The sequence below is a fragment of the Nansenia antarctica genome, assembly GCF_963989245.1.
Source record: "Nansenia antarctica genome assembly, chromosome: 9".
Taxonomy (NCBI): domain Eukaryota; kingdom Metazoa; phylum Chordata; class Actinopteri; order Argentiniformes; family Microstomatidae; genus Nansenia; species Nansenia antarctica.
The window spans coordinates 31,832,280-31,860,054 of NC_137679.1; the positions used below are offsets into that span (position 1 = coordinate 31,832,280).

Genomic DNA, 27,775 nt, shown 5'->3' on the forward strand with positions numbered 1-27,775 from the left:
GTTGGGTACAAGTTTGACATGAATTATCTGTCTACGTCTTAGCAAGCTAGCTATCTGGCGAAGCTAACCAGTCAACGGTCTTGTGTCTGCCGGGGCCCTGGAAGTCTTCTTGTGATGTAGGCTGATCATGAACCCTGGCTAGTGGATTAACGTGCTGTGTCTGGCCTTGCAATGTTATGCACAACGCTTTTGCCGTATCTTTGCTCTGTGGGCTACACAGCTAGCTAAACAGTTAGCATTCAGACAAGCTAGCCAGCCAGTAAACAGACCTAGCCTAATAGTACTAGTAGTAGCAACCATCATCGAATAACAAGACTAGACCAGTGGCCATAACTGGCACAGCTTGTGAACTCTTAACACTTCTCCCAGGTTATGAATTCTAACACCTGCTAAGTGTATCATGTCTTTGACACCCTCTGTCTCTGGCTGATCATAATGTACTGTAGAGTGTAGGCATTATGTTGTTGCCATGTTATAAATGTCGTTATGTTTGCTGTGTATTTTGTTCATTTAATTCCCAAGTGAATGACTTTTCTGATTATTTTGTATCAATAACTCTTCTATCTTTATGGTTCTAGGGGGGGCAACAATGGTATAGAAGGCAGAGTGACAGAGAAACCCCCCTTGGTAAGGGGCTTCTCCACAGAAATGGCCTCAGAACTCCATGAGGCGATATGTATGGCCAAACAGGAACGCCACAAGAACCTGTTCCTTAACTACAGGAACCTCAACAACTTCCCTGTGGAACTCCTGAAGGATGAGGGTCTGCAGTTCTTGGAAAGGCTCTACATGAAGAGGAACTCACTCACAACTCTGGTACGGATGTGGTTAGAGACCTGCCACTTGTGGACTGGGGTGCGTCCTTGTTATGTCGAGTTCTATTTGTATAAGGCCAAATAATAAAACTCAATTTCCTTGTTCTTTCTTTCTGTCTTCCCCATCTCCCTCTCTACTATAGCCTGACAATCTTGCACAGAAGCTCCCAAACTTGATTGAGCTGTGAGTATTCTACCCTTTAACTGTACTGTACATTATATTTCTTATCCAAATACATCTCACCATAACTGGGTTTTTGGATCAGTGTGTTCTTATTGACTTTGCCTGCCAATGTTCCACTGCCATGCATGCTGGCACAAGTAACCTAGACTGTAATGGCATTCATAATGACGGAGATGAACTTTGGGACCTGTAGTTTCCCATTATGTCCAGTAGATGGCACCAGAGTTAATAGATTCATTATGTCTTGGGAAGGAAAGCCCCCCCCCAGAATACTGTTGAATAAGCATATAGCTAGTGTTGTGTCCTCATTTGTGATTTACTTACCGGTAGTACTTATTTGCTTTTCCCAAAAGTGTAAATGTTACTTTCTCTTCCAAAGGTATCTACACTCCAATAACATAGCCATCATTCCTGAAGGTAAATGCTTCTCTGTTTTATTGCTAGACGATGACCATTTGACATCATGGAAGACGATAATGTTCTAGGTTTATTTCTTTTTTAATGATTGAATTTGTACAGTATGAGAGCAGTGTTTGTCATGTTTTGAATTGACCCCGCTAATTAAGACTTGGAACCCCCCAAAAGAGGTAGAAACAACAGGTCGGGGGGGTTGAAACATTTTAATATATATATCACATGATATATTTATATCACACACACCTCCACCCCCCTGTCGCCATAAAGTTGACACCCCTGATTGTCATAATTGGCATTGGTATAATTGGCTCTCTGGTGCTTGTGCGTGGTCATCAGCTGTAGGAAACCTGGCCAAGCTCCAGTCATTGGACCTGAGTGACAACGCTCTGCAGGTCATCTGTCCTGAGATCGGCAGACTGAGGTCTCTACGGCACCTGAGGCTGGCCAACAACCAGCTCAAATTCCTTCCTCCAGGTATAACATCTCACTAAGAGTTTCATCTGTCTCCTCTCTCTCTCTCTCTCTCTCTCTCTCTCTCTCTCTCTCTCTCTCTCTCTCTCTCTCTCTCTCTCTCTCTCTCTCTTTCTCTCTCTCTCTCTCTCTCTTTCTCTCTCTCTCTCTCTCTCTCTCTCTCTCTCTCTCTCTCTCTCTCTCTCTCTCTCTCTCTCTCTCTCTCTCTCTTTCTCTTTCTCTTTCTCTTTCTCTTTCTCACACACACACCCACAGTGACTACTACAATGTGTTCAATCCCAAGTACAAAGTGTTGGCAGCAGGGACTGTAAGGATGAGGTTACAGTATAGCTCTATGCAGTGTCACATATTCAAGCAAGGCCTGTACCAAAGACACCTCACTAAAGCTCTGGAGGGTGGCTTTCTCCTGTTGATTGTCCGGGCCCAATGAAGACAGTGAGTATCTGTTTGTGGAAGCTTTAGCCTGGGTCCACAGACAGACTGGGTCCACAGACAGACTGGGTCCACAGACAGACTGGGTCCACAGACAGACTGGGTCCACAGACAGACTGGGTCCACAGACAGATTCAGTCCCCCCCTCGGCCCCAGCCACTGTCAGACAGGGCTATTTCTGGGCTGTAGTGTGTCTGTGACTGGGGCTGGCGGTGACCAGCGGCCCTCCTCAGCAAATCCAGACCTGTCTTCTAGCTGCCAACATCTTCCCGCCCTCCCCCGCCCCCCTCCCCCCCCCCTCGTCTCCCCTCCCCTTTTGGCAACCGCACACCTCAGTCTCTCTCTCTCTGCTTTCCTAATTTAGTAACGGTGAGTAAAAAATATGCAGTAAGGAACAGCCTGTGGAATGTCAGGCAGGCGCCCAGAGAGAGGCAGCAGTGTTGTTGGGGGTTTTTCTCGCAGCAGCAGCAGCAGCCAGGGATAGTGTGTGTGTACTGGGTATGTAGTCAGGAGGGTGATGGTGAGTGAGGGCATTGACGGCGCGGGTCCTTGTGCTGCTGCCTGCTTGTGCTGCGTTGCATTCCACACGTGCAAGAGAAATGTCCTCGTACGCTTTTTAATCAAAGTTCTTTGAATCCTTCATTGATGCTTGTCATGTTTTGAATGCAGTTTTCTGCATCCAAGTCTGCAAGCATGTTTCAGTGCTGTCTGTGTAGAGTAGGTGCATGTTTCAGTACTGTCTGTGTAGAGTAGGTGCCTGCTGCAAGCATGTTTCAGTACTGTCTGTGTAGAGTAGGTTCAGTACTGTCTGTGTAGAGTAGGTGCCTGCTGAGGCGGAAATTATGTACGAGGTCAAATTCGATAAGATGCTGTGTGGAAATCTCAGGACTAAACTAAAAAATCTATACAAAGTCAAGAGTCTATAGCGTCTTGTAGATAGTTATCTAACAGTTCTTGCCAACCCCAGCCCCCCCGATCTCTCTGTACAGTCTTCAGTAGGAGTAGGCCCTAATGGGACGGATTCCAGTCTGCACTCTTACATAACGTGTGTTTATACTCTCACGCTTCTCCATTGTCTTTGCCAGTATTATGATCCATATGCATTGCATGGCCATGTGACCTACATCCTACAGGATGTTCCCTCTGTTTCCGCTTGCCAATGCTTCTCTAAGCTTAACAAGTGATGTTAACCATGTCCCTAAAGGCCCTTTTCATCATACCAGCTTTCATGGTAGTCTATCATCGCTGCAGCAATGTTAACATCAACATTTGGCTGTTGGCCACGAACTCCGTTAGGCCTACATGCTGCGATGAGTTCTGTGTTGGCATAGAATCCACGTCTTTCTATTAGTGTGGATACAGGACGGTAGATTCTAGGAGTGCAGACTCTCACTGGGGATGAAGTTGTTGGCCCCAATGTTGGTCTGTTCTTCCTTCTTCTAGCGTTTGACTGCCAATGGCCGCTTACTTTTTCTTACGATGACTGATGGACAGATGATTCACTTACTTAGACAAATGTATTTTGTTGTTAGTCGCTTTGGATAAAGGCGTCTGCTAAAATGCCAAAAATGGAAATGTCTGTATGAATCACAGGACGTCAGACAAGCAGCTGGTCAGGGTTATTGAACCAGTTCATCAGTGAAATCCTCCAGACGCTTCATGGAAGACAGGCTGTTACAAACAAACACCAAAGGACGTTGTCAGAGAACCAAGGGCCTAATGTAAGAATGGGAGTATAGGATTGTGTCCCTTTCTCAGTGGACAGATAGAGTGATGAGGAAAGAGAGTGAGGGAAAGAGGGAGATAGAGGAAGAAGGAGAGAGAGACAGAATTGAGTGGGTGAGTGAGTTACAGGAAGAGAAAGAGGGAGGGAGAGGGAGAGACAGACAGACAGACACAGAGGTGAGTGAGAGGAAGATAGATAGAGAGAGGGAGAGAGAGAGAGAGAGACAGACAGACAGACACAGCGGTGAGTGAGGGGAAGTGAGAGAGAGAGAGAGAATGAGGAGGAATGTGTAAGGGAAGTGTGGGCCAGCCAAGGCAATCATCCGAGCACTTCAGTGCATTCCAGCATACGGCCTGCTTTGCTTTCCAACTGAGGCCCCCACACTTGTACAACCTTTACATCTCGCCTTACTGGGCTTCCTGGGCTTCCTGGATAGACATGCACACAGTGTAGCTTCTGTTCTTTACCCTACTCTCTCTGCCTGAATCATGAAAACCAAGAAATTCTTCAGAGGTGACTGGTCATTAGGTGTCTCGCTGTTTGTTGGTAATGCTGTTATGTCGACAATGCTAATGCTGTTCTGAATCATCGAAAACAGTTTGTTTATTTGCTGTGTACTGTAAGATAATGCACAGCTACACGAATGACCTTGTCTTTACAGGGCCACTCTCGAGGCACATGCATATTTGATGGGTGTAACATTATTAATTTAGGAAGTGTTTACATGCGATTGTTGCATTGCACGATAGCTCCCATAATCATGTTGCAGAAATAGAAATATACCCTAGACAATGTTATATTAAGAACTGTGTGTGTACTGATTTGATCATTTAAGTCATTATGAGATTGACAAGATATACACTCACTGAACACTTTATTAGGAACACTATACTAATACCGGGTAGGGCTCTCCCTTTGCTCTCAAAACACTTTCAATTCTTTGTTGCATTGATTCCCCAAGATGTTGGAAACATTCCTTTGAGATTCTGGTCCACGATGACATGATTGCATCAGGCAATTCCTGCAGATTTTCTTTCCGGTGCACTTTCAAGCTTTGAATCTCCCGTTCTACCACATCACAAAGGTGTTATATTGGATACAGATCCAGTGACTGGGAAGGTCACCACTGAAGAACACTGAACTCATTGTCATGTTCATGAAACCAGTTTGAGACGACTTTTGCTATGGTGCATTATCATGCTGGAAGTAGCCATTAGAAGATGGGTAGATTGTGGCCATGAAGGGATGCACATGGTCAGCAACGATACTCAAATAGGCAGTGGCATTCAAACGATGGTTGATTGGTATTAACAGGTCCAAAGTGTGCCAAGAAAATAGGTGTATAGGTGTTCCTATGAAAGTGCTCGCTGAGTGTATATTGCTGTATCAGAGTGAAGATTTTCAATAAAACCATTCGGGGTAGGATTGTCTTCAGCGTAGACACTCAATTATCAGAGGCACTGTAAATACTCGTCTTGACAACAGAGGGCGATAGAGGACTCAAGTCGGTGTGTAAGCACATGCTTGTTCTACCCCTTTGTCCAGTGCCACAGGAGAGCCTCTTTCTCCACCTGCTCTCTCTCTCTCTCTCTCTCTCTCTCTCTCTCTCTCTCTCTCTCTCTCTCTCTCTCTCTCTCTCTCTCTCTCTCTCTCTCTCTCTCTCTCTCTCTCTAGCTAAAAGCTAAAAAAGCCTTCCCCCAGGTATAACACCTCACTAAGAGTTTTATCTGTCTCCTCTCTCTGTCTCTCTCTCTCTCTCTCTCTCTCTCTCTCTCTCTCTCTCTCTCTCTCTCTCTCTCAGAATCTGAATTGCTTTTATTACATCAATGTACAGGTACACAGAGTACAATTATTGGGTTCAGGTTCCTTCTACATTGGCAGAATACAGCAGAATACAAGTTCAAATATAACCGCAAGCGGCAATGGGGCATGTTCCTACAGATATAACCATAAATGGGGTGAGATTGACAGACACAGGGTAGATCTACAGACAGGTTGTAGATTGACAGATAGGGGGTAGACTTACAGACAGGGGGGTAGACCACTCACCTAATATGGGCCAAGCTGAACTCATGATATACTAAGCTATGATATTATGAAGTAGCCTAGGACCACATGCCTGTAAGGTAGGTGTAGTCACCTAATTATGGCCTGATATACATAGGCTACTATGCTATGATGATAATATACACTAAGCGTAAATACGAAAATCCATTGTGGATTAACCTTCCCCAGTTGTATAGTTTATGTCAAGCATTTCACTACTTTCACTACTTGTGTTTACACTATAATCTGCCAGCCTAGCATAGTATGCCACCCCCATCTGACTGAATCAGGTAAAGCGGTCATGAGAAGATTAGTTTTAAAGTGCTATATTAGCATTAGCCTTAGCTTTTAGCCAAAATGGTCACATTTCAAAGGCCTGTTTTTTGAGTTATCTGAAATATCTCATATCTGATATTGAAATGCTTCGACATAGTAACACATTGTAGTGCCCTCTATCAGCCTGTCGACTGCCTTAAATATTGACGTAGCAGGGCAAATTCTCAGAGCATTTGAAATAAAATAAAAATATTTGTCTTTTTTTCCTTTTCATATCATTTTCTCAGATATATTTAAACGGATCTCTTATCCTTTAACACCCTATAGAGAGATGTGCACCAGTGGAGGCTGGTGACTTCCAGAATTGAGGAGGCCAATTTTTTTCCGCTTGCTCGCTTCACTCGCGATGGAATGTTCCCTGTTCTTCTTATCTCTGAAGAAATGACATTGCTGTAAGTCTATGAGCCTGCCTGGTAATTAACTCAACTTTTTAAAAAATATATTTATATTTAATATATTGAATAAAACTACATTTGATAAAGAAACTGTTACTTATCTTTTTTATATGCTAAACTTGATTTTAAATTGATGATTACATGTTGAAGCTGTAGAAGAAGAAGAAGAAGAATGAAAAATGTAGGCTAAACAAAATAGTTTTTTAACCACATAATTATCAAATTTCTGCCTTTTACACATGTTCACTGGGCATTTATATTACATCCAAATGTCATTTCTCAACTTAATTATCAGGCAGGCTCATATACTTACAGCAATGTCATTTCTTCAGGCAGGCACATAGGCTAAACTCTGCACAATGAATTCCATCAATCAGAACTTTCTGATTGTAGCTTACACTCCAAATAGTATGCCTTTGGCCAGCACAAAGACAGATAAGAAGAACAGGGAACATTCCATCGCGAGTGAAGCGAGCAAGTGGAAAAAAATTGGCCTCCTCGAAATCGACTACATTAAAAATAAAACTGTTCAATAAATCCTAAATGTTGTCTACCTATTCGATGTATAAATCGCGCCAGAATCTCGCCGACTTCCGAGGTCATTTTAAGCAAAAGTATTTGGCCAAATGAGCTATTATTTTCAGGGATAATAGCCATGGGTGTTCTAGACGTGTCCTGCAAAGGACAAGTTGACAGGTAGCCACTATGGCTAGTGTTTCTTTGACTGAAGTGACTGGCGAATTCTCAAAATGGCTTCATGTGATTGGACGAACAAAATGTCAATCTTTCAGCCCTGGACTCAATGCATGATGAGGCCAGGCCTCCTCTGCCCACCCATTTTCAGTGATTTGACCAATCACATATTGCCATGAAAAAAATGGCATTACATTGACTTCTATGAGAAACCACTTTCCTGGGGGAGGCCTGGTCTCCCTCAATACAAACGGATAGGGATTCTGGCCTGTAGGTGCTTTACAATTGCAATATTGGGTTTTAGCCATGGAAAAATTCAGATTTATGAACAAAACGGAAATAATATTAATATATATTTTTTAAAAATATGTTTCTTGTTAAATAAATAAAACATATATATATATAATTATTGCTTTTTAAAATCTCTCTCTCTTCTCTCAAATTATTGGGGAGGCCAGGCCTCCTCCACCTCTATGGAGGAGCCTCCACTGATGTGCTTAATCAGTGGAGGGATGTTCATACAATTTCGGACCAATCTGACTTACGGTACAGTTGATTTTAAGTTTGGCCACATTTTCCTCCTGCAGAAAAATCCATCATGGCAGACTTTATGGGTTCTTGAGGCAAATATGTTCCCCATTAGGAAAGACATACAGTATGTACCAAGTTTCATACATTTTCATACAACAGGGTAGAAATGGCAGCATTGTGAAGTTTTGTTATTAGAAGAAGATGTATTATTTTAGAGCCACCTAGGGTTTAATCATGGACATTTATAGCATTTTTGGTCAGGGACTTTACCTAGCAGAGCCAAATCTATGAGAATTTGAAAAATCTTTGTACCGATCAGACTTACAGTTGATTTTAAGTGAATTTTTATGCTCTCTAGTTGTGACATGCAAATTCATATCATTTTTGGTCAGGGACTTTTTGAGCTATTTGACCAAAGCAAGGAAAAGAATAATAAGAAGTATACCACCAATAACACTAATAATAGAATAAAGCAGGATATAAAAACAACAACATCACCAATCAACAATAGCAGCCAGAGCAGCAATAGTATCAGTAGCAATAGCAGCAGAATGCAAATCTTTGATTATCCTGAGGGCCTTTCTGACACACCGGTTGCTCTCGCTCTCCCTGTCTCTCTCTCTCTTTCTCTTTCTCTTTCGCTCTCTCTCTGTCTCTCTCTCTCTGGTCCTCATTAGTGTAGTTAATGAGCTGGAGACCTGCTCTTTATCTCTCTCCGTGGACACACTCTCCACAGGGGGGTCCCATCACCCACCCTGTTAACTCACTCTGGGCTCAGGTTCCTATCACAATCACACAGAACACACCCTCTGACTGGCACACATGTTCCGCTGAGCGGCACAGTGTCTTTGTTCTCTCAACATTTGGGGAGTGGACGGCTGATCAACACGGGACCCCTATTTCAAGGGTTAGCACAGTATGCCCTCAATCAGTGTGAGGTAGCTACTGTATAGTGTGTGTGTGTGTGCGTGTGTGTTTCCATGTGTGCGTACGTGTCTGTGTGTGTGTGTGCTTGCGTGCATGCGAGTGTGTTTCCATGTGTGCGTACGTGTCTGTGTGTCTGTGTCCTCATGCGTGTGTGTGTGTGTGTGTGTGTGTGTGTGTGTGCTGCGTTGCAGAGGTCGGGGACCTCCGGGACCTGGAGACCCTGGACGTGTCCATGAACCTGCTGGCCTGCCTGCCGGAGCGGCTGCACCAGTGCCTGTCCCTGCAGTGCCTGACCCTGGACCGCAACCACCTGAGGGGCTTCCCCCGACAGCTCTGTCAGCTGCACAGCCTCAACGAGCTCTCCATGGCCGCCAACCGCCTGGCCTCGCTGCCCCTGGGTGAGCCTCGCCTGGGGAACGGGTGGGTGGGTGGGGGGGGGTCAAACTGGGGATCAGGGGTCAAACTGCGGTCAGGGGTCAAACTGGAGGTCAGGCATCAAAGGTTTTAAAGGTAATTACACTACCGCTCTACAGTATGTCATCAGCAGCGGGGCGTAGGCGCTGTCGTACGTGGTCAGCAGTGAAGTGCCGGATTTCTCTTCCTGAACGGACACACTGTCCTATTCAGTTATATACCCTCCTCTCTCTCTACCTAAATCATGAAAACGGTGTCGGTGCTCAGGTTATGTGAGTAGCTTATTCATTTGGTATGAAAGCTAATGCAGTCACCTGAATGACCTTTTATTTACAGTTCCACAGTCTGAAGGCATATTATCCATTATCTGGGGATTGGATCGGGAGGGGGCGGGTGGGGCGTCGCTTATTCCGTTTCAGGCACTTCATTGTGCCCCTACTTCCATTGACAACTTCTTTCCAATCGAGATGGCATGTACCACGATACGATTCAGATCTGTTATTCTATTCCCATATTGCCTGGCTTCATCACAGCTTCCGCCGGCCAGCCAGCCAGCCGGCCAGCCAGCCAGCTAGCCAGCAGGCGGGATGTGTTTTATTGTTCCTGATGATTCTGAAGCCAGTGGAAAGTCTTTGAAGGGAGGATACGCTGCAGAACAAAGGCTAGAGAGACACTCCCGCACCTCCGACACGTCTTTTACTCTGTGCCAGGCATGTGGACGCCACTCCTCACCTGGCCACCACAGAACCACAGAACCCCAGAACCACAGCACCACAGAACCACAGCTCACACTGGACATTTAACCATTTTGTCCAAAATTGGACAAAATGGTTAAATTAGAGATTACCGGGACAGTCTCCCTGGGGGGGGTCATTTAGGGTTAAGTTCCTAGCACGGTGTTCCCATGTTCCCAGAACTGATGACCTTCTGATCACCAGTCCAACTCACTATCCTCTTGGCCACACCACTACTACCCCTCAAAGATAGACAACTACTCATCCAAACACTTCAATGAAGAGAACTTCTAAGAGTGTTTTGAGATTTAAGATGATTGAGTATTAGCAGCTGGTGTAAAGGCTGTGCTTTGTAGATGATAAATGAATGGAGTCTATCCATGTAAACCAACATCAACAACCCCAGGGGTTCAAAACAGTAAGCGCTGGATTATTTTTATGCAGTTTGAGATCTTAATAGTCCCTGATCAATATAGCTGGTTTCCCTGCGGCACCCTTGTTTCTATAGTAACTCCCATTCGTCGACTTCTTCTGAAAGAATGCGACTGCCTCAGGGTAGGAGGAGTGAGACTCTTCTTCTCATCCTGGGGGGTTTCAAACTCTCAACAGCTTTAGCTCTCTCTCTCTCTCTCTCTCTCTCTCTCTCTCTCTCTCTCTCTCTCTCTCTCTCTCTCTCTCTCTCTCTCTCTGTCTGTCTGTCTGTCTGTCTGTCTGTCTGTCTGTGTGTGTGTGTATCTGTCTGTCTCATGTCTGTGTCTCCTCTCGAGAGCATTTAATTACAGAGTGCTGCCATAGGAGTGTGTGTGTGTGTGTTCATATTGATAGGGTTGATTGAATGGCACCTGTGAAACGTTGTGCTGTAATGAGTCATGGTGCTCCATTGATTACTTTGTCATGGGAGTTGATGCTGAAGGATACCCCCCCCCAAGTTACACACCAACCACCCAGGCTTCTGTCTCCTCAGGTCAGCCACCGGGGGGGTAACTCTGTGTTCTTCGGTCTCCTCTCTCTCTCTCCCCCTCTCTCTCTCCCCCTCTCTCTCCCCCCCTCTCTCTCTCCCCCTCTCTCTCCCTCTCTCTCTCCCTCTCTCTCTCTCTCTCTCTCTCTCTCTCTCTCTCTCTCTCTCTCTCTCTCTCTCTCTCTCTCTCTCTCTCTCTCTCTCTCTCTCTCTCTCTCTCTCTCTCTCCCCACTACAGAGTGATCTTTGTTTGCTAGGCTGCCATGTGCGTGGCATATGCTAATGTTGTGACGTCAGGGGTTCAGGCCCAGTCCCAGGCCAGGCTGTGTCTGCGGGGCCCATCCAGCCTCAGGCCACAGCCAGGCCCATCCAGGCCCAGCCTGACCCAGGGATCTGGTGTGCTCATCCCAGGTCCCGGGCCCTTTTGATCTGGGCCTTCTGGCTGGAACATGCATGCCTGCTGGTGGAAATGTGTCTGAATGCCCTTACACATTCACACATGTGTGTGAGTGTGTGTGTGTGTGTGTAGCCTGCACCAGAAGGAATCCTCTTACCTCATACACACCCAGAAGATCAGAAGCGTGTAGATAACCTGCTTTTCTGCTCCTGGTGCCTAGGCACACACAGTTGACTTCAAGCTGATTGATTGAAAACCTTTATTGTCCCCAATGGGGAAATTTTGTTGTCAAACAGCTCAGTTAGGGCAGAAAACATTCAATACAGAAAACAGAAAACATTCAATAAAATACATAAAACAGTGCAGGCTCAATAAGTAAAAAGTTCCAAAAGTTCCAGCTCCAGGTCTCCCCCACCCTGCAGGGCCTGGTTGTAGAGTCGGAGTGCAGCTGGAACAAAGGACTGTCCAAATCTTTTTGTACTTTGACGGGGGAGAACAAATCTGTGGCTGAACTTGCTCCTCATCCCCGCCAGCTCGCAGTACATCGGGTGGGAGGGATTGGCCAGCATGGCCGCCAGTTTTTTCCCCATCCTCTGTTCTGCCACCACCTCTAGGCTGTCCAGCCCGGTCCCCACCACAGAGCTGGCCTTCTTCACCAGTTTGTTTAGCTTCGCAGCATCCCTGGCACAGATGTTTCCACCCCAGCAGGCCACGGCGAAGAACAGAACGCTGGCAACCACCGACTGATAAAACATTTGCAGCAGCTTGTTGCAGACACCGAAAGACCTCAGCCTTCTCAGGAAGAACAGTCTGCTCTGCCCTTTCCTGAGAAGAGCCTCGGTGTTGTCAGTCCAGTCCAGTCCAGTTTGTTATTAATTTGTACTCCCAGGTACCTGTAGGAGTCCACCCTCTCGACTTCCACCCCCTTGATGGTGATGGGGGCTGGGGTCCTTCTCTTCCTCCTAAAATCCACCACCAACTCCTTTGTTTTGCTGGCACACAAGCAAAGACAAACACGCAGACACCCTTTGGCCGATACAGAACCGATATTTAATATCCTGAAATAAGCACCGTTACAATGGCTTAGTAATCTCTCCTCATTGACATAATAGCAGTCATTTGGAGAAGGGCTGCCGAAGTGTCTCCTTGCTTGCCACCTTTATGATGGATTGCCTGGCGTTGATCCTCACCTCCCCCTCCCTCCCTCCCTACCCCCCTCCTCTCCCAGGCCCCATCCTTGCAACGTCACACCCCTGCTGAACCCTGTGGGCCCGGGATAATGGACTGAGCAGGGTAATTGCGGTAATGAAAGCGGTCGAGTGGTTGTTACCCCGGGGTGAAGATGCAGGTGTGATGAGCCCCCCAACTGTTCGGTGCTGAGAAGGAGCCTGGGGGGGGCCGGGGTGGGCTGGGTGAGGCGGGGGGCACCCTGCTCCTGGAGGAGGGTAATGAGCCTAGCATGCTAATAAGGGCTGGGGGGGGTAGGGATGTAGATATGAGTGTTGGCAGAGTAGGCGTTGTGTGTGTGTGTGTGTGTGTGTGTGTGTGCGCTTGTGTGTGTGTGTGTGCACGCGTGTATGTGTGTGTGTGTATTACCTCTCCTCCTCCTGGTTCGCCTCTCTCCCCCGCTCTGCCTTCCATCCTCCCATCTTCAAAGGCTCCCTCCCCTATCTCTACATCGTTGCCAGAGGAACAGTCAAGGATAACATCGACTCAGGTTTACATCAAGGGCAGAGTGTGGTGCCACAGTCAGCCGTGCATATTCTACTGCGCTAGCTAGCGTTGATGCTAATGTGAGAGCTAGCTCAGGTGGAAGGAGAGCCTGCTCCTCACGTGGCCCTGCCATGTGCCTGACAGGAGACACTAGCAGTGTGTACTACTGACTGTAGAAGACCGCTCAGGAACCCTCACATCCAAGGGATCCATGGAACGTCTAGTCTGGTCCTCTGTGGCTCAGTTAGTAGAGCATGGCGCTAACAACGCTGAGGTTGTGGGTTAGATTCCCTCTGGGACCATATATGCTGAAGAACATGCACTCACTACAGTGGAAGTCATTTTGGATAAAAGTGTCAGCTAAGTGGCGTATGTCATAGAAGATAAGACCAGGGGAGGCTGGTGGAAGATAAAAATTGGAGGACGGGGCTCATTGTAAATGAATGGAATGGTATCAAACACAAACATAGTCGTAGATACAGTCTTTACCATCCGTGACACAAACACGTGTTTGATACCGTTCCATACATTACAATGAACCTCTAATCCTCTGATTTCTACCCCCCCAGCCTCTTCTGGGGCCTCATTTATAAAGCTTTTCGTAGAACTGGCGTAAAAAGCTTGCGTACGTACGCAAAGCAAGAACATTTACGCACACCAACATTCAGGTTTATAAAATGGTGCGCAAGCAAGCGGAATTTGCCGTGCGCAAGTTCCACGCCTGCTTCCCTTTATAAATCACAATCAACTCTAAATTTTGCGCACATGAGCGAGCGTCTTGTCCCACCCTTTTTAACGTCCATAGTTGCCGAGAAATGGTCAGTGAAACACCTGACAGAACGGCGAAAAAAAAAAGACATAAACTACTACGTAGAAGTAGGAACTATGAAAATAGAGAATAAATTACAGTCATAAAATAACAAAAATACAATCCATTCTGTACATCTGGCACTGTGGCTGCCCTGGATATTACACTGACACAGCCCCAAGTGGGATTGGTCTCACAGTATTTAGAACCCATGACAGAGTGTCTCTCCAGGGAGATACAGTTAGGTCCATATATATTTGGACACAGACATAATTTGTGTTATTTTAGCTGTTTAAACATATTCAAGTTACAGTTATATAATGAATATGGTCTTAAAAGGACTCTCAGCTTTAGGGTAAGGGTATTCACATCCACATTGAAGGAAGGGTTTAGGAATTACAGCTCTTTAATATGTAGCTCCCTCTTTTTCAAGGGACCAAAAGTAATTGGACAATTGACTCAAAAGCTGTTTCATGGGCCAGTGTGGGCTATTCCTTCATTATTTCGTTATCAATTAAGCAGGTAAAAGGTCTGAGTTGATTCCAAGTGTGGCATTTGCATTTGGAAGCTGTTGCTGTATATGCACGACATGCATTAATGGAGCTCTCAATGCAAGTGAAACAGGCCATCATTAGGCTGCAAAACAACCAAAAAATCCATCAGAGAGATAGCGGGAACATTATTAGTGGCCAAATTAACAGTTTGGTACATTCTGAGAAAAAAAGAACGCAATGGTGAGCTCGGCACCACAAATAAGTCTGGACGTCCATGGAAGACAAGAGTGGTGGATGATCACAGGATCCTTTACATGGTAAAGGAAAACCCCTTCAACATCCAGCCATGTGAAGAACAGTCTCCAGGAGGTAGGCATATCATTATCAAAGTGTACCATAAAGGGAAGACTTCACATGAACAAATACAGAGGGTTCACCACAAGGTGCAAGCCATTCATAAGCCAGATTACACTTTGCCAAAAAACATCTAAAAAAGCCAGCCCTGTTCTGGAAGAGCATTCTTTGGACAGATGAAACTAAGATCAACCTGTACCAGAATGATGGAAAGAAAAAAGTATGGAGAAGGCTTGGAACAGCTCATGATCCAATGCATACCACATCATCTGTAAAAAAAACAATGGAGGCAGTGCGAAGACATGAGCATGCATGGCTTCCAATGGCACTGGGTCACTATTGTTTTTTGATGATGTGACAGAAGACAGAGGCAGACGGATGAATTCTGAGGTGTTTAGGGATATTCTGTCTGCTCAGATTCAGACAAATTCAGCAAAGTTGATTGGATGGCGCTTCACAATATGGATAGACAATTAATTTTAAATTTTGCCATTTAGCAGACGCTTTTAATCCAAAGCGATTTACAATGACGAATTACAGGGACATTCCCCCTGGAGTAACTGAGGGCTAAGTGCCTTACTCAAGGGCACACTAGTAGTGGTGTGGTTTCAGGCGGGATTTGAACTCACAACCTTCTGATCACAAGTCCAACTCACTATCCACTAGACCACCACTACCCCACAGACCACCACTACCCCAGACAATGACCCAAAACATACTGCGTAAGCAACCCAGGAGTTTTTTAAGGCAAAGAAGTGGAATATACTGCAATGGCCGAGTCAATCACCTGATCTCAACCCGATCGAGCATGCATTTCACTTGCTGAAGACAAAACTAAAGGCAGAAAGACCCACGAACAAACAGCTGCACTAAAGACCTGGCAAAGCATCACAAAGGAGGAAACCCAGCATTTGGTGATGTCCATGGGTTCCAGACTTCAGGCAGTCATTGCCTGCAAAGGATTCTCGACAAAGTATTAAAAATTAAAATGTTATTTATTTATGCTTTTGTTCATTTGTCCAATTACTTTTGAGCTCCTGAAAATAGGGGGCTGTGTATAAAAATGGTTGTAATTCCTAAACATTTCATACACTTTATGTTCAACCCCTTGAATGAAAGCTGAAGGTCGGCACTTCAATTACATCTCCATTGTTTCATTTCAAATCCATTGTGGTGGCATACAGAGCCAAAATTATGGAAATTGTGTTACTGTCCAAATATTTAAGGACCTAACTATAGATGCTGGACATGGCTCACAGATAACTGACTGATGACGTGTGTGTGTGTGTGTGTGTGTGTGTGTGTGTGTGTGTGTGTGTGTGTCTGTAACTCCCTCTCAGACTTGGGTCGTTCGCGGGAGCTGCAGTTTGTCTTCGTCGACAACAACGTCCACCTCAAAGGCCTTCCGTCATACCTGTACAACAAAGTGATCGGCTGCAGCGGGTAAGACACCGCCCTGTTCTATACCACCAATCTGTTACTGTACATGAAGCCGCATTCAGTCATTCTAATTTTAATTTATATATATTTTTATTATGTTTCCAAAGATTCAAAATGTTTTACAATATAATTGAACACATTTTTTTCTTGTATCCCCCCCCCCCCACCCCCCACCATTGTGCGGCAACGCCCAACGACAACACAACAAAAAGATAATAATAATAAGACAAAACACACATGCCTACACACACACACACACACACAATAATACATTCATTAAGGGATGCGCTATGATATTAACAGCAATTCACATCACCGTGCATCCCTACAAGAAACACTGTCCATCAAACAATAGTAACTGAAGCTGCCCTTCTTGCCATAAAATCTACAGCAGGGGTCACCAACACGGTGCCCGCGGGCACCAGGTCGCCCCCAAAGACCACTTGAGTCGCCCGCAGGCCTGTTCTAAAAATAGCGTCTAGTGAGCTGCGTCTAAAATGAAATAATATATATATATATATGTATTCTATAATTTATATATATTTGATTCTGTTGCTATTCTTTTTTAATCACACTTGCATTCATATAGATTTAAAAATGACTATCTTAAAAATATGTTTATTATACATAAGTTTAGATAGGTGAACTCTGACCTACTCTAGTTCTAACGTCAGTATTGTGCGCGACAAGTGGAGAGTAAGTTGGCGGGCGCAGCGAAGGTGGGCGCTTAATGCAGTTTAGTACCCCAAAAACATGGCAGAAAAAAGAAAGAAAACGTATCACTTTCACAACGATTGGGAGGAGGAGTTCTTTTTTACGACTGTGAAAGAAACCTGCGTGTGTCTCATTTGTGGGGCGACTGTGGCCACGGCAAAGCGGCACAATGTGGAGAGACACTTCACTACCTGTCACAAAAGCTACCATGCTAACTACCCACCAGGGACCGCACTACGGGCAGAAAAAGCCCGCGATCTAAAGGCAGCTTTGAGTAAGCAACAAAGCACAAAAAGCAACCGAAGCCTCGTTTAGAGCTACACATTTTCTGATCAAGAAGAAGAAGGCATTTTCAGACGGAGAAGTTGTCAAAGAAGCAATGCGTATAATTGCTAACACTGTACTAAACGATGAGAAAAATGTAACCGATCTAATCTCCGCTCTCTCCGACGTCCAACTGGGGGCATCTACGATGGCTAGACGAGTGTCAGCTATGTCTGGTAACTTGGCCGATCAGCTGGACCAGGATCTGGCTAAGTGCAGCTGGTTTAGCATCCAGTGCGACGAGTCCGTGGACAGCAGCAGTACAGCGCAGCTGTCGGTTTTCATCCGGATGGTGTTTGAAGATTTCTCCCCAAGAGAAGAACTCCTGACACTACTGCCCTTAAAGACAACTACGAGGGGAGTTGACATTTATAACACGGTGAAGGAGTTTTTCGTGCAGAAAAAGATACCGTTGGAAAAGCTGGTAGCGGTGACTACAGACGGGGCTCCTGCTATGATCGGCCGACATACAGGTTTCATCGCTCACTGTAAAGGTGACCCAGACTTCCCAACATTTCTGCATTACCACTGCATTATTCACCAGCAGGCGTTATGTGCAAAAGTGATCGGCTTTGAGCACGTGATGACTCCCGTTGTGAAAATCATAAACAACATCCGTTCCAAAGCAAAGCAGCGCAGGATTTTCAAGGTGCTATTGGAGGATATGTCAGCTGAATATGGTGACCTGCTGCTACACACAGAAATCCGATGGCTCAGCAGAGGACGAGTTTTACGTAGTTTTTTGTCACTTTTGTCACTTTTGGGTGAATCAAAGCGTTCATGCAGTCCAAAGGCGAAGATGTCTCACTGCTAGAGGACACAGAGTGGACACTTGACCTTGCATTTTTGACAGACATTACTGGGAAACTAAACAACTTGAACTGCGAGCTGCAAGGCAAAGGTAAGACTGTTGTTGATATGATAAGTGCTTTAAATGCATTTAAAGCCAAGATGAACGTTTTTTCTGTGGATATACAGAGAAAGAAGGTGCTGCACTTTCCCTCTGTGCAGTCGGTGCTGAAAGACAATGCTTCTGCATCTGAGACATTTGACAAAGTTGCAGAAAAGTACTGTGAAGTCATAAACAGACTTGGGCAAGAGTTTGAGAATAGGTTTTGTGACCTTCATCAGCTTGAGCCATGTGTGTCATTCATTTCCAATCCTTTCATGAATGTGGACACAACATGCTGTGCTGAGCAACTAAGTGCAACGTTCAACTTGGATGCTGGACAGGTGGAGATTGAAATCATAACATTGCAAAATGACCTCCACCTCAAAGCCCACCAGGCTGCACCAAACTTTTGGTGCCTCGTTGATACAGAGAAGTACAGTGGTGTATGCACAGCAGCTATGAAGGTTGCCAGCCTGTTTGGTTCAACCTATCTCTGTGAATCAGCGTTTTCTGACATGAACTTCATCAAGAACAAACACAGAACACGCCTCACTGATGCACATCTGAAAGACTCACTCACAGTTGCAGTGTCAAGTTACACACCAGATTACAATATACTGGTGAACAGCATGCAATGCCAGTCTTCCCACTAACAAAGAAACAGATACCAGATGTTGTCAGTGGCAACATGGCAGTGCCATGGCAAAGTTTAATTAAAATATTGAAGAATTGTGTTCAATTTAAAAGTGTGTTCATGACATGTAACAGTTATAATTTGTAAAAAAAAAATGCAGCAGATTTGGTCATTAGTTCAAAATGTGACAAGATGTATTTAAAAATATGTAAGTTGATTTTTCTTTAACATTACATAATTGATAACTTTTTGAAACATAAGTGATCATCTGAAAATGTAACAATTACTGAGATTAATAGAGATAAAGTGCTGAATATTGATATCTGTTTCCCACCTTGTTGTCATTTTTGAGAATTATTGTGAGAAATCATTAACGTGATCAGTGTCTTCACATAGATGAGTATCATTAATCATTATTAATAATATATAACTAAAGGCAAACTGAGCAAATGTGTTATTTCAGAAGAGCGTATCAAACTGGTAGCCCTTCGTATGACTCAGTACCCATGAAGTAGCTCTCAGTTTCAAAAAGGTTGGTGACCCCTGATCTACAGTATATGTGGTTGCCATATTTTTACAAAGTCCTGACTCTTATGTCTTATATTATAGTATATTTTATCTAATGGAATGTAGCTAGAGATTTCATTTAACCAATGTGATATTGTAGGAGAGTAATCGGATTTCCAATGGATTGCAATACACTTATTTGCAGCAATCAAAGCAAGATCAATATATTTTTGGGGAAATTCATTCCAAGGATCCATATTGATTGTGCCTAAAAGACACAAGCGAGATGCTTTTGCAATGTGAATATTTAAACATAATGCTATCGTGTCAATTACAAAGTTCCAAAATGTTAACAACAAATTACATGACCAAAACATATGGTAAAACTCCCCTTTCTGTTTTTTGCAGCGCCAGCACAAAAAGGACATTTCATTATTCATTTTATAAAGTTTTGTAGGTGTATAATAAGTTAGTCTATGCAACATTTTAAAAAGAAGGAGTTTGTGCCTCATATTGTAAGAACATTTATGAACTTTAAGACAAAAAAAAGACCAGTCCTCTTTACTTATATCCATGTCTAAATCCTTTTCCCATTTACACCTCGTAGCATCTGTACTTGTAGACAAGCATTCAAGCAGAGATAAATAAACTTGAGAAATACATTTAGAACTTTGAACCTCCTTATTGATAAGGTCTTCTATTTTGGAGGGCTTGGGTTCTTCAAGAGTGCCTTGAGTTGTCTATCATATGGCGGATTTGAAAAAATCTAAATAAATGTGTGGAAGATAAATTATATTTTGACTTTAACTGAAGAAAAGAAACAAATGTACCACTGTCGTAAAGATGTGTTATTTCCCTTATCCCCTTGTCGTACCAAGACTTGAAGGTGTCATCATTAAAACAAGATTGCATTCAGTCATTCTGCTCCTCATAGCTGGAAGAAACTTCCGGAAGATCTTAGATCTGCCCCAACTCTGGCTACTTAAAAATAGGCAAAATACTTTTATGTTCACCTCTGCTCTCTAGTAACCCCTGCCTTTAATTGCTGCTGATATGCGACTTTTAATTATTTCTATGCCTTGTATACTCTTTGTTGTCTATTCGCTTTCCTTTATATATTATATCTATTTTATGTAAAGCACTTTGAATTGCCTCTGTGTATGAAAATGTGCTATACAAATGAACTTGCCTTGCCTACATGTAGCCTGCTCATAGCTATAGCTTAATACTCTTTCTGATGTTCTCTGCATGTAATGGATGAATGCATGCATTTTAAATGAATGTTCTCCAGTCGTGCAGGTAGTGAATGCTGTGTGTTGTCTCTCTGTGCAGGTGTGGTCTTTCGCCGCAGGTCTCTGACGGTACGCTGCTCTCCCTGGCCCTGGGCGAGGTCACTGTGCCTCTACCTGTCGAGGTCAAGTCCATAGGCTCAGAGGCAGAGCGCGTGGTCCCCCTGGAGGAGCTCGCCATGAGGGCCCTCTATGGCATATACCGCCAGCCCCTCAAGGCTGAGGAGAGGGCAAACACAGCTACCGCGAAGCATAGACATGGAGGTTTGTTCCCCCCCCCCCCCACACACACACACACACACCCACACACACACCCAAAGACACACAGATACACGCACATGCACATGCACACACACACACACACAGCTCCATGTGTTTCACACATAAAATAAAACACCTGCGCCACAGTTACAGTACATTAATTCCACCTCTGTGGTTATTAATTAGGAGTAAAAGTGATGATGATGCTGTGTTATTCCGCTTCAGGCCTGATCCACTACACCGTGAACAACTCTTTAACATACAGCAGCCTTTCTTCTGACACACACCTTTTCGGGTGTAATAAAGATCGCAAACCGTCTCATTACACCTCCTTTGAAGAAGCCTCTGTAGAAGATTCACACTCGCTCGGTTTTCCACTTCAACGATGTTCCAAAGATGTTTTGCGCAAATATGTTCTCCTTAGGTCAAACGGCACACTCTCTCTGTGATAATGGATTCATCAGATGGTGTTGAGTTGACTCTCTTAGTTTTATACGACCTTTGTAGTTGCAAGCAACCAGGCACATAAAGAAGATGAGTCTTCTGGTGAAGGCATTGAGAGGAAGCCCCACTGTGACCACAGGAATTATTGTAATGCTATTGTCTGTCTAAAACCAATAGCACGCAAGCGGGCTAATTTAGAAGCATGACTCCACTGTCTGCCTGTCAGCCCTGTGCCCAACACACACTTGTTTCGGCAACAGCATGAAGCAGTTCTCATTCTGATTGTCTGATTCTGTGCTTCGTGCTGTTGCAGACACAAGTGTCAGGAGGGGAGGGTCACATTTGGGTAAAGGTCTTTGCTTCTTGTCCCCTTTCTCTCCCTCGACACTTTCTTTTACCCTTTCTTTTTTATCTTTCCGAACAACAATGTTATTAATACTGCATTAAGATATCAAAGGCTTTTCTCTCTCTCTCTCGCTCTCTCTCTCTCTCTCTCTCTCTCTCTCTCTGTGTCTCTCTCTCTCTCGCTCTCTCTCTCTCTCTCTCTCTCCCTCTCTCTTTCCAACCCCTCCCCTCTGCAGAGCTGAGTCTCCTGCCGCCCTTCCTGTTACCCAGGAGCCTCCTGGACCTCCTGCAGTGCCCCCTGGGTCACTGCCATCGCTGTAGCCAGCCCATGTTTACCATCGTCTACCCCAAGCTCTTCCCCCTGAGAGAGACCGCCCTGGCCGGGGTGCACCGCAGGTAACTAGACCCCCCTAGAGGGACACGGCTTACAGTCAACAGTAGACACACACACACACACACACACATATATATATACTCACACACACACACACACACACACACACACACACACACACACACACACATATATATACTCACACACACACACACACACACCACCCCTCTTCTCTACCTTCATCCCTCCTCTCTACCTCCACCTACTCCACCCTTCCTCTCTACCTCCACCCACTCCACTCCACCACTCCAACCGGTTGAGGTGGCTCATTTTCCCAATCCGTCACTGCGCTCGCACCATTGTTCTCCCCTGTCACCCTGCGTTTGTTGTGGAACCCCCCCCGCCGTCCACCCTCCCGCGGCCCCCACTCAGACACCCGCGTGCCCAGGTACTCCAGACGTGTTAAGCCACCGCCATTAACACCACGGAGAAACACGTGTCGCATCCAGACAGGCCGCAATTAGCGCAGTCCTTACGAGACGCGAGGGAGGAAAAAAGAAAGGTCTAATAAGCAGTGAAGTACCCCCCCGCCAGTACACACACACACACACACACACACACACACACACACACACACACACACACACACACACCCTCTCCTCCAGAGCTCCCTGTCCTTGCCCATGCTGGCGCTGAGTGCAGGTCTCCTCTCCTCCCTGCTTAGGTAGTGTTAGGCTGGTGTAGCCCCCCTCCCCTCCCCCCAGCTGGTGGAGCTCCCCATGCTGGCACTAGGTGCAGGTTTGCATGGACAGGCAGGCTAATTGAAAGGGAAGGCTGCTCTCCTTGATTCCCTTTGACAGGCCTGCTTTGCCAGGGGAAGCTTTGCTGCACTGCCACCCTCTGTGAGTTTGTACAGCGTCCCACTGTGTGTGTGTGTGTGTGTGTGTGTGTGTGTGTGTGTTAGTGTGTACGTACTGTGTGTACTGTGTGTGTGTGCGTGTGTGTGTGTGCGGGCGTGAGCCTGTATGAGTGCCCATGAAACAGACCTCTGTGAAATGCTAGTCCATGTTGAGATTGGAAGCGCTCCATAGGCAACTGGATGACTTTGACACAGGAAAAGCAACTCCTACCTGCTGTTTGGTGCCCGGGTTGTACTGCAACACAGATGGCTAAAGGACCACTACTACAGTTGTGATTCAGTGTCCATTCAGTGTAGTTTCCCCCGCCCTCAGCACTAGTGTCTCAGCACTAGCGCCTCTCGTCTTAGCCCTCTCTAAGCTGGCGCCACAGGGGTTAAGACCTACCAGGGAGTCCCACAAAAACACCCTGGCATCCCGGCCGCACGCTATTTCACACATGCCAGCCTGTCTCAGCACTGATGTCGTCTACCACGTCAACCCAGGAAGATAATCACTCTCTGTTGGCAAGGCAATCCTCTGGCCTGTCACATACCTTCAGAGGCCTAGCTGTCACTAAGCCAGCGTGTGTGTGTGTAGTAGAGAGAGACGGAGAGAGAGGGAGAGAGGAGAGAGGGAGAGAGAGAGCGTGTGTTAGTGTGTGTGAGAGAGAGAGAGAGAGAGGGGGAGAGAGAGGGAGAGAGAAGGAGGGATGGGGGGAGAGGAGAGAAAGGAGAGAAAGGGAGAGAAAGGGAGAGAGAGGGAGAGAGAGGGGGTGGGGAGAGAGAGTTAGTGTGTGTTAGTGTGAGAGAGAGAGAGAGAGAGTGTGTGTTACTGTGAGAGAGAGAGAGAGAGAGTGTGTGGTAGTGTGTGTTAGTGTCAGCGTGGTTGGCAGGGCCTGAGTCTGTGGTGTATAATCAGTGCGTACAGGCTTGGCGAAGGCTCCTGCGGTGTGTGAGTGGACAGGACAGGACGTGGGTGGGCGGGAGACTGCAGACAGTAATTTATGGGGCTGTCTAATTGACTAAATGACACTTGGAGATGGAGTGCAGAGGTGATTAGAGCAGGATCCTTTAAGAACCAGGCCACAGCTGCTGCAGCTGACCTGGGAGACAGCAGGGCCATAGTCAAGTAGCCAAGCACACGGTGGCCACCTCAGACACAGTACTCATTATAGCTGTCATAAACACACACACACTCACTCTGTCACACACACACACATGCACACATACGCACAGACACAATCACTCTCACACACACACACACACACACACACACACACACACACTCACTCTCACTCTCACACACACTCACACTCACACTCACACACACTCACACACACTCACTCACTCACTCTCTCTCTCTCTCTCTCTCTCTCTCTCACACACACATACACTCTCACTCTCACACACACACACACACTCTCTCACACACACACACACACACACACACACACACACACACACACACTCACCAACCATAGTGTTTCACATGTGTTTTCATCTGAGCCCCTCCCTCATCTCTGGTGTGTTCCTCCTCCGTCTCCTCAGGACCCCAGTGAGCTTCGTGGCCTACTGCTGCTCCAGTCAGTGTGTACGGACGTTTGACCTCCAGGGATGACCCCTCATGGTGCCCATCCCTTACACATACACACACACACACACACACACACAGGCACACTGACAGATTGACACAAACACACACACACACACACATACACACACACACAAGCCCCCCCCCTCTTACTTCCACTCACCCCTCATCAGCTTCTGCTCTGATCTCTTGGACCTGGATTACTGGATGAAGGACTGTGGGAGTCCTCCAACAGACCACGATTCCCTGTTCCTGTGTGCCTGTGGACTGAGACCTGAGGACCTGACGCAACCTCTCCCAACACTGACAAGCTGCCTGTATACGTCTTAATAGTTAATGGGACAGTTTCACAGACAAGGCTTAAGCCTAGTCCTAGACTAAATCACACTTTCAATGTAAAATCTCCATTGAAGATGCTTTTTAGTCTAGGATTAGTCTTAAGCCTTGTCTGTCAAACCAGCCCATTATCTCTTTGTCTCTGTATGGAGTTGACCTGTGGAGTCTGGTGGAGGTAGAAATCGTAAAGCGGGCTTGTGATGCATGGAATGGAATTAGGAATGATATCAAACACCATACCATTCCTGATTCCATTCCATGCATTTACACTGAGCTCGTCCTCTGATTTCTACCTACATCAGCCTCCCCTGGAGTTGACATATCATTGAAATATGTATGGACCGACAAGACCCCTTAACATATGACTCTACTAACCTTATTATGGCGTCTCTCGAAATGTGAGGAACAAAGATTGTCTCTCAGTTTGTTCAGGCAGCAACTGTCAGTATTTTTACTTGAGTGGACCACTTACTCACTCACACTCAGCCATTCACCCATGGCAGACACATGGGAACATTTCAAAGATTGAGCTGTGTTTATTTGAATGATTTGCTTTTTGTCTTTGTCTAAGGAAATCTATTTTGGGAATATCTATACAATTTTACATGGCACTAATGACGAGAGGTTTTTAAGACAAATCCCAGAGACGGCACATTGTAAACATGTCTGTTATAACAATGTTTTATACGGATATACGATCATTGCCGCCTCTGTAAAATACATTTTGATGAAGATGTTTTGGAAACATTTTGTTTTTGTGAAAACAACGTATGACTTTTCTTCATCGGGTCTTATCTGTGTACTGTACAGAGAGAACACAAAAGTTATTTTTGAAAATGATTCTTTAACATAAACCTATTTTTCCATTGTTAACGTTACTTTTAAAAAGGTCTTAACAACTTTTTATGAAGGATTAAGGCAAGGTTAAACATTTTTATTTAAATGTATTTTCCTTAACCTTAACCATAATGTCATTTAAGCAAAAAAACTGACACTAGACCATGTTCACATTGAAGCCTTGCACACTAGACCAGGGGAGGCTACCTCCACTAGCCTCCCCTGCTGTAGAGCTGTTTCAGAGAAGAGCCTTATGCAACAGCAGGGCACAGGTGTCTGGCTGACTGGGGTAGGGGGCAGTAGAACTCTGTGCGTCCCTGTTCGTGTCCCCAGAATCTAACCCAATAACAACAAACACAAGTTTGAAAAGGCGGTCAGATAGAATCACCAGTGTATAACTCAGGAAAAAAACAACCTGTTATTTGCGGTGGAAATGTTGAGACTCCACTGAGATCTGAAGGACCCATAATGATGATGAATGTCTGCATCGGAATCTCACAACTCGTGAGGGGAATGCGTACGTGAAGATGTACTGTAGTCCTGTCATAGCCGCGCACACCATTGAGCCATTGAGTAGTATTACACCATCAAGATCTTTAAAATGGTGATTGTGTCCATGGCTACCTGAGGCCTGTTCCTTTGCCTCACAACAAACTAACTAACTTTTGTTTTGTTAACTCTGTTATAAAGAAGAGGAAAGTTCTCGATGAGGATTCCCACTGTGAAGGCATTGTCATTCCTTCATTAAACTGTAAACACTGTATATGTGTGATTACTATATTGTACAATTCTAATTTATGATCGATTGCTTTAATTTTAATGTCTTGCATTTGGCAATAAACATTATTCATGTTTAAGTCTGAAGATTCTTCAGTAGTCGGCATCGTGTAATATACATTATACTATATTATATTATTTTTATTGCCAAGTATATTCGCACATACAGCAAACCACACCAAGTCAATTTCCTGTATGTGTGAATATACTTGGAAATAAAAAAAAATCAGATTCTGATACACAAGCAGTAGCTGACAGAAGAGTGCTCTTGATAGACTGTGAGAATGGAAAAGTTCCGGAGATCATCTGGCAGGATGTGAGGCTGCATCCCCTATATGTTTCACAGACACAGCCGCATGCATTCAGTGGCTTTAGGTTAAGCTTGGGCGTAGTCCTGTTTGGAGCGGGGCGAGACTGAGAGGAGGAGATTGGGGCGGTTGTCTGGATCCTCCGTGCCACATCAGAACCAGAAAAGGAACCACTTCCCCTCAGGGAGTCAACAGAACAGATACACTACTATGGACAAAAATATTGGGACACCCGAAGATCACACCCATATGTGCTTGTTGAACTTGTCATTCCAGAACCATGGGCATTAATATGGTGTTGGTCCCACCTTTGCTGCTTTAACAGCTTCTACTCTTCTGGGAAGACTTAGTGCTAGATTTTATAATATGGTTGCAAAGTTGGAAGCATACAATTCTCTAGAATCGCATTGTATGCTGTAGCTACAGGGGTCCCCAAACTACGGCCCGCGGGCCGAACACGGCCCACTCCCACACTTGGACCGGCCCTTTGAACAACGTCGCCCCCACACACTCTCAACAATGCCAGGAACATATTTTGAAAATTAAACTTTAAATATATGTTTTAATCATATCATATCTGTATTTGATATTAAAGGTTGGCTTTCAAATTAAAATGTCCCTTAGTTATAAACTATTTTCATTAATAACATTATTAGTTAGTTTCACCCGCCCACAGAATGCGGTACATTCAACGTAACGTTCCATAGTGAACGAGCCCGGATCTGTAGCAGGTGCACGCGAGCTAGAACGAAAATTCAGAGAGATGAAAAATGGCCAAACGGTTGGTAAAGAGAAAAGTTGATTCAGAATGCAGGGTTTTTAACCAACAGTGCACAAGTGATTATTATTGTTAAATGCAAAGAAGTTTGTCAATAAATGTATGAATGTGATCGCGGAGGAGGTGTGTCCCGTGAGTCTGTCCCAAGTAGGCACCAGATGAATTGAAACAATGGGGGATAGATAATGTAGATGCCCAGCTGCAGGAGAAAACGAAATAAT

The 27,775-nt window shown here is 45.1% G+C and overlaps 1 protein-coding gene across 1 annotated transcript; it reads left to right on the forward strand.

The window, feature by feature from the left end:
- Positions 1–26,536, forward strand: lrrc28 (leucine rich repeat containing 28). Its single transcript, XM_080539408.1, has 10 exons — positions 1–116; positions 579–816; positions 959–999; positions 1,379–1,416; positions 1,753–1,890; positions 9,165–9,371; positions 16,186–16,288; positions 20,689–20,909; positions 21,932–22,091; positions 24,476–26,536. Coding segments are annotated over exons 1-10 (1,218 nt in total). The 5' UTR covers positions 1–114; the 3' UTR covers positions 24,546–26,536.
- The last annotated feature ends 1,239 nt before the right edge of the window (positions 26,537–27,775 follow it).

Bases quoted from the DNA above. Each gene is read 5' to 3' on its own strand.
- lrrc28 (XM_080539408.1), top strand. The intron at 1,891-9,164 runs GTATAACATCTC...GCTGCGTTGCAG, and splicing joins GCTCAAATTCCTTCCTCCAG to AGGTCGGGGACCTCCGGGAC. The intron at 16,289-20,688 runs GTAAGACACCGC...CTCTCTGTGCAG, and splicing joins AAAGTGATCGGCTGCAGCGG to GTGTGGTCTTTCGCCGCAGG.